At 28.5% G+C, this 14,103-nt stretch overlaps 4 protein-coding genes across 6 annotated transcripts; 3 read left to right on the top strand and 1 right to left on the bottom strand.

Annotated features, from left to right (window-relative positions):
- Positions 1–1,074: 1,074 nt before the first annotated feature.
- On the bottom strand, positions 1,075–6,726 carry LOC118067547 (dynein assembly factor with WDR repeat domains 1-like). Of its 3 annotated transcripts, none has more exons than XM_035084330.1 (12): positions 6,586–6,726; positions 6,332–6,507; positions 6,224–6,259; positions 5,886–6,142; positions 5,299–5,804; positions 5,131–5,203; positions 4,673–4,876; positions 4,475–4,597; positions 2,822–3,006; positions 2,460–2,589; positions 2,068–2,366; positions 1,075–1,516 (listed from the first exon to the last, which is right to left on the bottom strand). In XM_035084330.1, the coding sequence occupies exons 5-12, from the start codon at positions 5,336–5,338 to the stop codon at positions 1,320–1,322; spliced, it is 1,251 nt and encodes a 416-aa protein (XP_034940221.1). In that variant the 5' UTR covers positions 5,339–5,804; positions 5,886–6,142; positions 6,224–6,259; positions 6,332–6,507; positions 6,586–6,726; the 3' UTR covers positions 1,075–1,319. The 3 variants fall into 3 exon arrangements, with proteins under 3 accessions (XP_034940221.1, XP_034940223.1, XP_034940222.1); XM_035084332.1 differs by having other exon boundaries at positions 2,068–2,363; XM_035084331.1 differs by lacking the exon at positions 6,332–6,507 and having other exon boundaries at positions 6,586–6,646.
- Positions 6,727–7,335: 609 nt separating this feature from the next.
- Positions 7,336–8,153, top strand: LOC118067545 (uncharacterized). Its single transcript, XM_035084327.1, has 2 exons — positions 7,336–7,634; positions 7,809–8,153. The coding sequence occupies exons 1-2, from the start codon at positions 7,562–7,564 to the stop codon at positions 8,048–8,050; spliced, it is 315 nt and encodes a 104-aa protein (XP_034940218.1). The 5' UTR covers positions 7,336–7,561; the 3' UTR covers positions 8,051–8,153.
- A 2,451-nt stretch (positions 8,154–10,604) lies between these two features.
- LOC118067551 (urease accessory protein UreE-like) lies at positions 10,605–11,357 on the top strand. Its single transcript, XM_035084343.1, has 3 exons — positions 10,605–10,744; positions 10,841–11,078; positions 11,186–11,357. The coding sequence occupies exons 1-3, from the start codon at positions 10,675–10,677 to the stop codon at positions 11,217–11,219; spliced, it is 342 nt and encodes a 113-aa protein (XP_034940234.1). The 5' UTR covers positions 10,605–10,674; the 3' UTR covers positions 11,220–11,357.
- Positions 11,358–12,008: 651 nt separating this feature from the next.
- LOC118067544 (histidine-rich glycoprotein-like) lies at positions 12,009–13,228 on the top strand. Its single transcript, XM_035084326.1, has 3 exons — positions 12,009–12,175; positions 12,280–12,664; positions 13,071–13,228. The coding sequence occupies exons 1-3, from the start codon at positions 12,103–12,105 to the stop codon at positions 13,105–13,107; spliced, it is 495 nt and encodes a 164-aa protein (XP_034940217.1). The 5' UTR covers positions 12,009–12,102; the 3' UTR covers positions 13,108–13,228.
- The last annotated feature ends 875 nt before the right edge of the window (positions 13,229–14,103 follow it).

Here is a 14,103-nt window from a genome sequence, read left to right as displayed (position 1 = left end):
AATGCCAAAAAGTCAGCTATAAAGCAAGGAAACGGAAATAATTCTTAACATTTTCATATTAATGAGATATTATCTAAATGTCAATTAATAATTTTTTCCTACAATGATAAATCCATAATTAAACAATTGAGCTTGATAAGAATCTTAATTATTTAAATGATATTTATTTATGAAAATATTTTACGAAAACAAAAAATATGAATAAATATTAAATAATGGAAATAACTGGGAAGTGGCTTCCAATCATTCATTTCAAGAGCACTTTGTTTTATGTAATAAAGTAATAAAAAAAAAAAAACCAGTCATACATTCTCTACCATTTAAAATAATGCTAAAAAAGAATGATCAATGAATGAATTAAATAATTTTAAACTTCATAAATTAAGGAAATAAATAAACTAAATTAATTAGTGAATAATGGTTGTATGGAAACAGTTGTGAGTAAATGTGATTGATAAATAAATTAATGACATAACAGAAATGAACTGCTGGTGTATAAAGGATATATTGAACATTGAATTTTCATTGTCAACTAAAATGATTAATTTAGTCATTGAAATGTAAATTTTAAATAGATTATTTAAGAATGGTAGATCAAATGTCGAATAATTTTTTTATTTTTTATATGTATATTAACATATTGTTTGAATTTAAATATTTAATTGCAAAGTAGATATATTCACTTATAAAGTAAATATAAATATATGCATGCTTGGTATCACAGCTACATTGATATTTCCTCATTTTATTACCAAATCGTTATTATCATTAGTAATCTCATGAAGGAGTTGACCTTAAAAAACGCTGATTAGCTCCTGCACAACTGATTAAGACGCTTGTGACATATTTTATTAGAGTGACGTTTGCATGAGCAAAATAACTTATCAATTATAACCACTAAAGCTTATATCTCTGGAAAACAAAAATGTTGTAATAATAACAACAATTAACACCAATATTGATTAGGTTGAACCTTATAAATCACAATATTTATCTCATTAAAGTCTTTAAAATCTTTACTGAATAATAATTTTTTAAGTAGAAAATAAGCTAATTGATATTAATACATAATAATACTTGAATAAATTTAATTTATTGGAAATCACTTAGATTTATGTTATTCCAAAGCTATCAGTTTATTATTTACTATGTGAAACCTAGTTCTTTCAATAATATTTGTGCTTGGTATACTTGCTAACATGTTTTTATGAGTCATCATAAAATATTTACCATTTTGATTAGAGAATAAAAAAATATAAAATATAAATAAGGAACAAAATAATCAACAAGAGCTATGGTAGCACTTGAAACCAATCCAGTCATCTCCAGATAGTGCATGTGTTGTCCTTGCTAGCTGTAACTACCGTGTCTCCATTATAGGAAAATGCACAGCTGAAAACATCATCCGTATGCCCAGCTAAAGTTTGAACACAACGACCAGATTCGGTGGACCAAATACGAGCTGTTCTATCCAGAGATGAAGTCAACAAGTTACTTCCGTTGGGACTGAAGCAAACTATTGAAAAATAGAGGAACTATCACTAATTCTGAGATAATTATGGTAGATGTAAGGAATTTAAATCACTATAAATTGGATTACTATGATTAAAGAAAAAGATATGAAAAAGTGTGATTTGCAACAAGAGTCGTTTGTAAACTTTGAATTCTCATAACTAGCAAACTAATCATTGTTGAAACTTTTAATGGCACTACTTGGGCCGATAAAAGTCTGATATTTCACTTCATTTATTATTTTTTGTTGAAAGAATTTTTTCTATTTTTATACTAGATAAACAATTGAAATAGAAGCTTTCTCGTAAAACTTTAAAACATTTTTAACGAAAAAATTATTAATATAAAAGTTGAAAATTCTTTCAATTAATGAAAAAGTCGAAACGGTCTAAGTGTGCGATAATGAAAATTACTTAAAAAATATTTAGTATGTCCTTAATATACAAAGTATGCTGAATAGATAGATTAAAATAATGTTGAATGGTTATTTCTTGGCATCAAAAGGATAATTACTAAATGGCTTAATTAAAGTTATTATTTAATCACTTTAACTACCTTTGGAAACTTCCTCACGATGACCTTCAAGTACTGCAAGCTCCTGGAAATCTCCAGAAATGTCCCAAACTCTTGCCGTAGCATCACTGCTTGCAGTGGCTAATCTTAATCCTTGATTATCCAAAGCCACATCTAAAACTTCATCTTCGTGGCCTGTTAAAGTTCCAAGACAAGAACTCATACGTACATCCCATACTTTTGCAGTCTTATCCAATGACGATGATGCAATTATGGAACAATCAAAACTGTAAAGACAGTTTGATATTTTTGACTCGTGACCTATCAAACAACTGGTCCTTCTAGAAAAGAAAAAAAATTAACAAGTATTCATTATCATTTAATAACTAAAAATATAGGATACATTAATATCGTTAGTGACCTAGAAAGCTTACTTGAAGGTCCTCAAATCCCACAAGTTAATTGTTCCATCAAAAGATCCAGTCATTATCTGATTACCATCTCGATTATAGTTGAGAGCAATAACCTCGGCCATGTGACCCTTCAAAGTACCTATTTCGTGTCCTGAAATATCAATTAATCAAAAAGTACAATTACTTATTGCTACAAAAAATACATGAACTAACTCGATGATTAAATTATTTTATTTTTTACTCCAAAAAAGTGTGTTAATTAATTATTTTTTATCAAGGTTGCATCAATATACCATCCACTTTTTAGCTAACGAATCAGTTATCGTTTATATTGAGAAGTAACTTATCTGTCAATTTATTATTGATTGTTATAATTAGGGTACCTGTTGCTAGTTGAAAAACTTTAGCTGTAGCATCCATCGAACCAGTGGCAATTTCATTTCGTGCAGGAGCAAATTTGACAACCACAACTTCAGCATCATGACCGTAAAAAGTGTGTAGTAAATAGCCCGAACGTGCGCACCACAGATTAGCAGTTTTATCGAAAGATCCAGTAAGGATTTTATCTCTATCATTATAACATAAAATAAAATTAATTTATTTAAATTAAAATAAACATTTATAGCAAGAGCAATACATCGATCAATCCAATTCTATATTATACATAGAAAGTTTTCACTCCTCTTCTTCATTTTTATTTATTTAGAAATTTATGTCCCAGACAATATTGATTTATCAAAAATTTTTTAAACCGTTGAATTATTTTATTACCTATCCGTGAAAGATTTATGTATAATATATACAATCAAGTGCAAGACACAATAAAAAATGGAATAGTAATAAGATAATAATTTCCAACGTCAAAGACTTTAATGATTAACTGCATGCTTGTTTGTGTCTGATAATAACTTTAAGGTCATGAGATATCGGAGAACCCCAGCAGATCTAATATTTTCCTTCGGGTCTTATCGATTATTATATACTTAAAAATTTGAATTACTGCGCAATGTGTTTTGCTCTACTAGAGATTTACAAGAAAAATAAAAATCTAACTTTTCTATGATATATTTTGTGAAATTACCACTGATAACTCACGAGAGTTTTCCAGTAGGAAAATAACTACTAATAAAGCAATAATCGTTAATAATATTTTAGTAAACTATTCAATAAATCGATAATAATCTAAGAGTGATTGATTGTTTGAATAATAAATTCAATCAAGCAACTAATTATTCAATTAATTGAACTGATCAATAAAAAATCATATTTTTAAAAAAAAGTAAGGTAATTATACATTTTAATAATACAAATGAATATGGAATATTATCGTAATGATTGATTATCTATGAATATTTACTTTTTAAAATCGAAAATTCAAAAAATTCTAGAGGAATAAAAAAACATAAAGAAGTAATAACAATGAGTCATTACTCTAAGTTTGAAAAATTGTATCTATTAAAGAATGATAAATAAAAGAAAAAATGAAGCGTGACTGTCTAAAAAATCTAATCAATGATGTAACAGAACTTAAATAATTAAGTAACACTTATTGAGTTCTGTTTTAGATTTATTTATTATAGAATAGCATTCTAAACCCAGAATAGCATGAATTATTTCTAAATCAATTAATACAAAATTCGTGCATAAACAAAATTCACAATTGGAACAGTTTCAATTTAATTTGTAAACCGAAAAATAATTAGAATACATCAATTTATAATAAATGAATTTGATTACAAAACACTTGATATAGTCTAAATGAATAACAATTTGCTTTTATCATTTTCTCTATTGTTTATATATGAGTCTAATTTAAAACTAATGATAAATTTTAGTTTGATAAAGCAATGTTTAAAAATTTATTATTATTTTCGATTGGATCTTTCAACATATTTTATGTAATGTATTATTGTTATTAACTTGATGTAAGTAGAATAAATGTATGAAAGTACAGCTATATTTTTTCTTACTTTTGTGAATAGCTGATGAAAATGAGAATAGAATAAATTTTGGCATAATTAAATTAATTAACTTACGAAGTGGGGTTGTTAAAAGACACAGCATAAACTACATTTTTATGGCCTTGGAGAGTAAAAAGCTCCGTTCCAGTTTCAATGTCCCAAACTTTACAAGTTCGGTCATAGCTGCCCGTCAGGCATCTGCATAGAAAATTTAGTTTATGTTAATAATTAATTTTCATTGATAAAATATTCTACATGTTGTAATGGAAGTACCTTTTACCTAGTTTATCAAAGGCTATATTAGTCACTGGAAGAAGATGAGTTTGAAGAGTTTTATACTTGTAGAAGTGCTTTGTTGTATTATCACATACTTTAGATTGCAACTTTAGCAATGTATCCTCTAATTGTCCTATCACTGAATCAGTTATTACTGGTTCTGCATCCTTGATGTTTTGAGCCAATGCTTTAATGTCAGTTCTATAACAATGTTCCCAAACCACATTTGAATATTATCAAAGCTATTGATAATTCTCCAACATACTTTTTTGGCATTTACATTCAACATTTTAAACTTCAATAAAACAATAATCAACTTTTTGAGGATTTATTGATGTTCTCAGAGAAAAATGGATTGTAAAATTATAGAATCGAACGTATTTTGATTTGTTCGTGTAACAGAATTTTTTATTACTCTTTTTCAATTTATCAGCAGTAAATTATTATTTTATTACCTCGAATTAAGGTCCAACAAATCGATCATTTTGGTCTTGACTTCTCCACCTTGTGTGTATTCCAAAGCAATTCCTGTAACAATGGAAAATGTACATTTTTCTTTTACTGCTTTTCATTATTCTTCCAATAACAACGGAAATGGCAGAAATAAAATTGTTAATCTTTACCTGGAGGGAAATAGCGTAATAAAAACCTTAGAAGCTTCATTACTAATTCGATCCACGAAAAAATGCGAACCTTTACAGCAACTATAATGCGTTTCAAGCTGTAGAATTGATCATGAAATTTATTTTACTTGAAAAACATTTGCCAAGTATCCGCGAATACTTGGTAAAGTGATAACGAATTTTAGTTAACGCACGAAAAGACAACGTTTATTGTTTATAGAGCTTTTGAATTACTTTTGAAGACTGTTAGAGAAAAAATCCATTTTATGGTTCATACTTTTAGCTATGACTTCAAATCAACCGTTGCTATGCTGCATGTTTGTTCAATCTCTCAAAGACACAGCAAAATTTCAATATAATTGAATAAACATTTTTAATCTTGAATCATCCATAAATTTCAAATAGCAATGCTGTTGTTTAATTTTTTTTAGTCAAACTCTCGGCCATAGATATTCAATAAAAATTTCTACATCTTCACATTTAGACCAAAACTCTCCTTTATATTGCTGAAAATAGATTAGTACTATAATGAGTCTAGAATCTTTATCAATCTAAACAGTAATTTGTTAAATAAAAATACTAGCTACTTAATTTTTTTCCATGATTCACTTCGATTCGATGCATTTTTTAAATCCTCCTTTAGAGAGATGATAAAAGAAAAATATTACAATGTAAATTCAAGGGAATTTGTAAGATGGCTTTGTGTGTTTCATCAAGCATTTCATGAGGAAATCCAAGATACAGAGAGCTTTGTTAGCATCAGAGGTAAAATGTAGCTCTCACCGATAAAACCAGTTTCTTCTTCAGTCAATTTCACATTACCATGTTGACTACATCCAAAAATCTGAATAATAAAGACTCATACAGTAATAACATTCATATTTTCAAGTTTAAAACAAAAAATAACAATTTAGAAAAATCTTACGTAACACGTGCCCCTTTCCGTTTCCTTATCATTATGCTGCAAAAGATAATAATGTTGAAGCAAATTTATACAAAATACAATCCATTCTGATTATTAATAAAGGAGAACCATAAAGAGAAACATAATGCAATGTGGCAAAGTATTCTGCTATTGATGGCTTTCATCTGAAAGAACTGTTAACAAAAGCAATCATTTACAACTGCCATCACCACTACTGTATTAGCGAACCAGAACCTTTTGCTGACAAATTCTAATAGCAAATTGTTTCCATAGCGTCTGCTAAACTGTAATTTAACATTAGTCCAATTACAACTGTTGCACACAATAAAATTGCTTTATATTCGAAAAATTAGATTACTTACATTAATAAATCAAACTGCTTTCAATAATTTCAACAGCTACTGAACTTATTATGTAAGAAATACTAAACTCACTAATAAATTATTAATCTAAATTTAAACAATCCGTTGATCATTCCAGTGTTGCATCCACTAATAAAAAACAATGGCTTACTAACTTGTAAATCAAAGAAGCCGCAGCTCTTTCTTCCCTTTTTGGAGTGCGAATCCCGGGAAAATTCTTTACAGATGGCATCAGTGTCTTTATCTAATGCGCAAAAATTTGATTGGCAATAAAAGCGCGGTTTTTTTTTCTAATTCAAATTTCAAGAGAATTATAGTAAGATATATCTTCAAATTAAATTGTTGTTATTATTTTTATTATTGTCTGTAATAATAGTAAACAAATTAAAGGTTATCATCTTTACCATAAAAAGTGAGTTGATGTATAATTCAAGGATTATTGTTATTATCATCTTTAAAAAAAAAAGCAATTTATTACAATTTATTATTTAAAAATAAATTTATGGAAATATCGAATCATTTTCATATGTTGTTGATTTTTAATTTTTATACATCAAAATAATTTTTTTCATTACTCAATAAAAAATTCCCTTAAGAAACACTTAAATGACGTCAATGTAAACAAGGGAATTTCTTAAATATTCTTTGTTAATAACATCAATAAACATTGGTCGTATCAAGTGCAGTCATTTATTTACTACTGAAGCTACCTTGAAAAATCCCATCAGTATAGAAGCGGAAGTTTTTGTAGTTTTACCTTCGATATAGACGTGAAGAGTAATGCTTTCACTCCTATAAGATTCAAATTCTCCCATTCAGATGACCATACTAACGATCAATTCGTCAGAAGGTCAATGGGATATCCCGGAATTGTTAAGAAATTTGTGACTATAAATAAGAATCGTGTACCAGTTCAAATAAACATCATTTCCAGTTCAAAAAGCGATATTGGAAGTCGTGTATCAATTGTATTACAATGGCCAAGTTGATTTGCTTGTTGGTTTTGGCATTTGCTGCCTGCATGGTAGCTGGTCTTTCTCACCAAGATGGTAATTATTTTTTTATTATTTTGCTGCTCATCTAATTATAATTGTAATTTAGAATATTTATCATTTAGAAAAAATACATTTGTAATAATTATGATTTGAAATATGATAAAAATTGTTATTACCTGAAAAAATTATTCCATAATGAAAAGTATATTGATGTTTTTATAATTTTAGTAAACACCATGCTACATCGAACTGCACGAGCTGCTAATCCTAATCCACAATATGGACAAGATATCGTCATTCCTGGTCCTGGACATTATAGTGGATATAATCATGGTGGACACGGTTTCGGTGGACACGGTTTCGGTGGACATGGTTATCCTTCCAGATCACAATTCCAAACACATTGCCCTCATGGCATCCGTGGTCCTTGTCATGTGGATGAAGTTATTCATAATCATCCAACATATTAAAACATGAAATTATAACTTGAATACATCAAAAACATTTATGATTTTTGATTAAAAGTGTTGTCAATTTTTTGCTTGAATAAAATATTACAAAACTAGTACACAATATTCTGTATCTGTTTATTACTATACCTCCTTCAATCCAGTAACGAACTGAAATAAGAAAAACAAGGCATAAGTAATTTTTAATAATTAAGTACACAGAGGAAAAAATAGAATTATGATCCAGTCAGTAATATGGTCCATTTGTTTATTTTGCAAACACACTGCATCTTTCGTTAGCTAGTCTACGAATATATTGGAAAATAACTTTTTAACAATAAATAGAAAATTCAAGAAGTACTGATTGGTGATAATTTAACGGAGTAAAATATGATTGAGTAAAAACAAAAAATGATCCATAATTCTATTTTGTCCTGTATGAATTCATTAAACTTTATAACAAAAAAACATTCTCCGTTGTTAAAAATAAACTGTAAACGAGAATTGTTTATAATATTGGCAAAGTATTAAAGCATTTAATACTAGACTTTTTGGCTCATAAAATTGTTACAATTGTTGTAAGGGAATTCGACGACGTATTTGTGGCATTGAAATTATTGGTAGAGGTCCATTGAAACTTTCTACGCTAATGAAGATACCTGGAAATACCCTTCCAATTTTATATAATACACGTCCACAAACTTAATACATTACATCATGGGGATATCCTAAAAAATATAAGAAAACAAAAACACAGAATCATCCGTGTATATAAGAACTTCATTGTGATCAAAACAGTGGTCATTTGAATTCGAAACAACACAGCATCAGTAACTGTTTGAAGACATCATCTTGTGTCCAAACGTAATTGAGTAATTGTCATAATGGCAAAGTTAATATTCCTCATTGTTTTGGCTTTTGCTGCTTACGTTGCTGCTTATCCTTCTCCTCAAGACTGTAAGTAAATTTTTTTAAATAATTAAACTTTTTATTTATCATTATCAATAATATTATTTAAAAATTGTTGACTTGATAATGAATTATTGTCAACAGCAATACAATCATTACCTGGAAGAGTCAAAAGAGCTGCTAATCCACAATTTTTTGGATTCGATCCCTTTGGGCTTGATCATATCCATCCTGGTCCTGGACATTATCATGGACATTATGGAGGATTTCATGGTGGACATCATCATGGAGGACACTATGATGTACATTACCCATACGGTCATTTTGGTCCCGGTCATTTGGATTGGCATTCCGATTATTATTAAAACCTGGAATTACAACTTCAATATATAAAGAAGATTCACAAGTTTTTGCGAAAAAATTATTTCCATTATTATCTTTATCAATATAAAATATTTAAAAAAAAACTAATATCCAATATTCTATATTAATTTTTTATCTCATTTAACCCAGTTACACATTAACGTATTTGAATATGTATTGTATTTGTTGAGCTTTATAACAACAAAAAATTGTTATTGTCAAATTTTTTTTTTTTAAATTGAAAATAAAAATAAAATTTTTTAATAAAATTATTGAAAAAGTTGTTTTTAATTATGCAGCTGTTATGAACGTATTATTCCAATCATCTCAATAAAAAATGTAATATTAAATTTTTCATTTTTAAGTAAAGTATTATGAGACATTCTAGTTCCTAGTTTATTTATAATCAAAATATCCGTTTTTATCTTTAATCCATTTATTGATCATTTATAAGTACTATTCACTACCCTGAACAGCACGAAAAAGTGTTTTGAATTATTTTTCTGTGACATCAGTTTATTAATGTTTATATCTGATATAAATGTAGTAATTCAAAAATACTTTACTTGAACAGTACAATTAAATTTTCTAAATGAAAATAATTCTGAATTAGATAAGTTATCATAAATAAATTCCATCCAAGTCAATAAAAGAATTATTCAAGTTTAGAAATATATGCTAAATTAAATGATCAATTACTTAAAATATATTAAACAGTAATATTTTATAATATTCCTCCACCAATATCAAGAATTTCCCATTTTCTTTAATTCTATTTTCTTTTCTTTAATTTTATTTGTGAAGTACGTATCCATGTATGCAAAATGAAAAATTTAGAAGCGAGCCGTTATAGAATTATTGAACTAAGCCTGCATAAAGTAAACTTCTAAATCTAATGATTCAAAATCACTTCTACAAAGTATGATCATCACATTAATGATAGAATGGCATTAAGCATAAAAACGGACTTCAGCTACTATCATCATTTTCTAGTTTATGAAATATTTTGGTCATCTATTAAATTTGATTTAAAGTATAATAATGGTGTATTGCTCAGTTCATAAAACCTTTTACGTCAAAGGTAATTCGATGACGTCTTTGTCGCATCAATGTCATTGACAGAGGTCCAGAGAAACTTTCTAAGCTACTGAAAGTACCTAGAAGCACCCTTCCAATCTTATGTAATTCACGTTCACGAATTTGACACATTGTTACATCATGGGAAAATCCTAAACACTAGAAGTATAGCATCGGAGAGTGGATATATAAGAACCGTATTGTGATCGAAATAGTAGTCATTTGAATTCGACACAGCATTAGTAGCTGTTTGAAGACATCATCTTCTGTTCGACTGTAGTCAAATAATTGTCATAATGGCAAAGTTAATATTCCTCATTGTTTTGGCTTTTGCTGCTTACGTTGCTGCTTATCCTTCTCAAGACTGTAAGTAAATTTTTTTAGATGATCAAGCTTTCTCTTCATCATTATCAATAATTTTATTTAAAGATTTTTTAATTAATGATAAATGATTATTAACAGCAATGCAATCATTACCTGGACGAGTTAAAAGAGCTCCTGGTCCTAGTCCAAATCCTGGTCATGTCCATCATTATGAAACGGAGACTCGAGATCGTTTTGGCAATACATTTTACCGTCATGAAGATGTATATCATCATGATCGTAACGATTTCTTTGGTCATGGTCATTATGGCCATGATCATTTTGGCCATGATCATTTTGGTCATGGATATCATGGGCATGGACATCATGGACATGGGTAAGATTTATTCAATTAAAATAAATTGAAAAATTTTAAAAATAATTATAAATTATAATTTTTTTTATAAGTCTATTAAACCACTAATGAATTCTATTTATTTCCAGATTATTGGGTGGATTTTTTGACATCTTTGGTTAAAAAAATAAATAATTATATTTTCTTTCAAGATCCATTGAATCGAAAACCTATGAAGTTTTTATTCTGTAATCAGATAATTGTTACATCGTAACATAAATCTTATTTTTCATACTTGAAGAAAAGTATAAAGTAGATAATTATAATGATACCACCTTAAATTGTTTATGTAAATAAATAAATTTTAGTATTTTTGTAATAAAAAATTGAAAATAAAATATATTTAATAATACACTTTGAATAGTTGAGTCAATATGTTTACGATACCATAATTTTCATGGATCCAAAGTCCAATAAATATTTGAAAGTAATTGATTAAATTTCCGGGTGTTGATCAAACCATAATTACCTCCAAAACAATTTTTTTTAATTTCTGACTCACTAGTGAGGAAAAAAATTCATGATAACGCAATTAAATTTTTCAAAATAATCATATTGGCTGTAATTACTGAGTACTAGTTTTGTTAAATGTTCAAGTCTTGAGAATAATCTTTGTTAACATTCAATGATGTTTACTTAAGAATCTCTTCAATGGTCTTTAAATGACGCATTTGATGCCGGAATCCCAAGAGCTCCATTCAGAATCTCTACCGCAATTAATGATACCTGTAAATATTGGGTATACGAGATGGAGTCATTATAATTCATTTATCACAAAGTCGACCTTGAATAATCCCTATATTCTCGCCGATGTTTATGTATTGGAATTCAACACGCTGGAAGGTCATTGGTATCGACTGTTTCAAAAGAGTTGAGTAATAAAATGGTGTATATATATACAAGAATTATTTGGTGATCCCAACAGTGATCATTCTGAAGTGAAGTAGCATCAGTGGCAGTGACCAAAAACCATTTCGTATCTAAAAATCGAGAATCAATAGTCATCATGGCTAAGTTTGTATTTTTACTCATTTTAGCTTGTGCTACATACGTTTGTGCTTATCCTTCTGAAACAGATCGTAAGTATTATTATAAACTATTGTTTAAGAATTCATGCTAAAAAATTATTAAAGTTAATTTAAAGTATCGAGTAAAAGTATACTAGAGTGAAGCATTTTTTTAGTGTCGTTTGTTGGAGAAATACCACCAAAAAGTCGTCATCCTCGAGCTGCCTATCATGATAGTTTGGGACTCGAAACTCATGGACACCGCAATCACGCTCATCTTGATGATGGTCTAGCTCACCATGACCATACTCATGACCATGGGCATCACCACGACCATCTTCATGACCATGACGTCCACCACGACCATCTTCATGACCATGACGTCCACCACGACCATCTTCATGACCATGACGTCCACCACGACCATCCTCATGATCATGATCATCACCACGACCATCTTCATGACCATGACATCCACTACGACGTCCACCACGACCATTCTCATGACCATGGCGTTCACTACAACCAGCAACATGGCCACGATCATCCTCAGCGACCAGGGTATGATGAAATCTACGTATACATTGATGTGCCGGAAACTTATTCAAAAAATTCTCAAGCTTCTGTAATCGAGGCAGCTTTGATTGATGTTGAAGACGATGCTGATCTTCGTAGAGTTATAAGTGATATCATATCCAGTGAGTTACAGGATCAAAAGACCCCCAAAAATAGATATCCTCTGGTTCATGTTGATAAAAAATCGCCATCTGATCCAGATCCCACTTTATCTCCAGAGTTTATCAGAAGAAAATAAAGGTTTTTAGACATACAAGTCTTAGGTCTTCTCTTTGTTATAATGAGCATGAAGCTTGAGAGTTACAAAAATTTATTCTGTTTCTGCATTTATATTTCTTCTTCATTTGTTCAATTTTATTGTATGATTTTAATAACTGTTTGTTTTTCACAGGTTATTTGGTGCAGTGATTGATGCTCTAAGGGGATAAATAAATTAAACTATCATTCGATCTACTGAATAAAAATTATTTTTCAATGAATTTTGATATTATCTTTGGAAATGAAATTTTTAAAATATAGTGGAATATTATTATTCACCTTTTTGGAAATTATTTGTTGATCATATTACATAAATAATAAAAAATATGTATCTAAATAAAATTTAATTGTTCGTAATTTATTTTGTCATTAATTTAATGTCCATCTCGAAATTCCAGTTTAACTCCTATCTTGAATTATCTTGGATCCTTTGATCTAGTAAATCATTGTCCTTAATGAAGTATATTTAAACTCAATCTCAGACAAAATTAAGATCAGAAAAAAATTCATAAATAATTTGATTAAACAACCAATTTAAATCTTGCCAAATTTATTTCGATCTGACAACTTAGACAGTTCAGAAGAAATCATTATGAAAATTTTTATCGAAACAAAACTTTAGGCTAAGTATTCATATCTCAGTATTTTTATTATAACTTTTTAAGAAATATTTATCTTACTGAATTTTTTCTTCACTAAGAATGAGATTTTTATTGCATACAATTTTTTCTGAAAACTATTTGACTCAAGAGGCAGAAAGATTATTTATTATAAATGATTCATTAGGGTCAAATGACTCTGAACATGTTGTTAATATTATGAAATTTTTCATTTGACTAATCCATGTTCTTTTTCTTATTTATATTCACAAATCTTAGAATTATACTCGAGAAATTCATCACCTGAATTTAACATCAGAATAAAATAGGGATAAATCTATAAGTAGAATTAATTAATTAAATAAATAATGTTTTTCAATAAAAAGTACCGAGTTTTGAGTAATGCTCTTTCGAAAAACGCCAACATAATTGATTGAATTGTTGATTATTAATGTAATATTTGTAAACGTAACAAGGAAAAATTTGCCATTGTCATTAATTGATGAATTTGAATTACCATAATCAGAGAACGAAAAAGACATTTATCAAAAGTTCCGGGATTCCTGA

Source organism: Chelonus insularis, unplaced genomic scaffold, assembly GCF_013357705.1.
Source record: "Chelonus insularis isolate UGA/USDA-ARS -01 unplaced genomic scaffold, ASM1335770v1 contig_388_pilon, whole genome shotgun sequence".
NCBI classification, from domain to species: Eukaryota; Metazoa; Arthropoda; class Insecta; order Hymenoptera; family Braconidae; genus Chelonus; species Chelonus insularis.
Note: the sequence above shows the minus strand (reverse complement) of the source record. Positions and strands in the feature narration are given on the sequence as shown.

Bases quoted from the DNA above. Each gene is read 5' to 3' on its own strand.
- LOC118067551 (XM_035084343.1), top strand. From the start codon at position 10,675: ATGGCAAAGTTAATATTCCTCATTGTTTTGGCTTTTGCTGCTTACGTT. The intron at 10,745-10,840 runs GTAAGTAAATTT...GATTATTAACAG, and splicing joins TGCTTATCCTTCTCAAGACT to CAATGCAATCATTACCTGGA. The intron at 11,079-11,185 runs GTAAGATTTATT...ATTTATTTCCAG, and splicing joins CATGGACATCATGGACATGG to ATTATTGGGTGGATTTTTTG.
- LOC118067547 (XM_035084330.1), bottom strand. From the start codon at position 5,338: ATGAAGCTTCTAAGGTTTTTATTACGCTATTTCCCTCCAG. The intron at 4,598-4,672 runs GTACTTCCATTA...TTTTCTATGCAG, and splicing joins TTTGATAAACTAGGTAAAAG to ATGCCTGACGGGCAGCTATG. The intron at 2,367-2,459 runs GTAAGCTTTCTA...TTTCTTTTCTAG, and splicing joins TGGGATTTGAGGACCTTCAA to AAGGACCAGTTGTTTGATAG.
- LOC118067544 (XM_035084326.1), top strand. From the start codon at position 12,103: ATGGCTAAGTTTGTATTTTTACTCATTTTAGCTTGTGCTACATACGTT. The intron at 12,176-12,279 runs GTAAGTATTATT...GCATTTTTTTAG, and splicing joins TTATCCTTCTGAAACAGATC to TGTCGTTTGTTGGAGAAATA. The intron at 12,665-13,070 runs GTATGATGAAAT...TGTTTTTCACAG, and splicing joins GATCATCCTCAGCGACCAGG to GTTATTTGGTGCAGTGATTG.
- LOC118067545 (XM_035084327.1), top strand. From the start codon at position 7,562: ATGGCCAAGTTGATTTGCTTGTTGGTTTTGGCATTTGCTGCCTGCATG. The intron at 7,635-7,808 runs GTAATTATTTTT...TTATAATTTTAG, and splicing joins TGGTCTTTCTCACCAAGATG to TAAACACCATGCTACATCGA.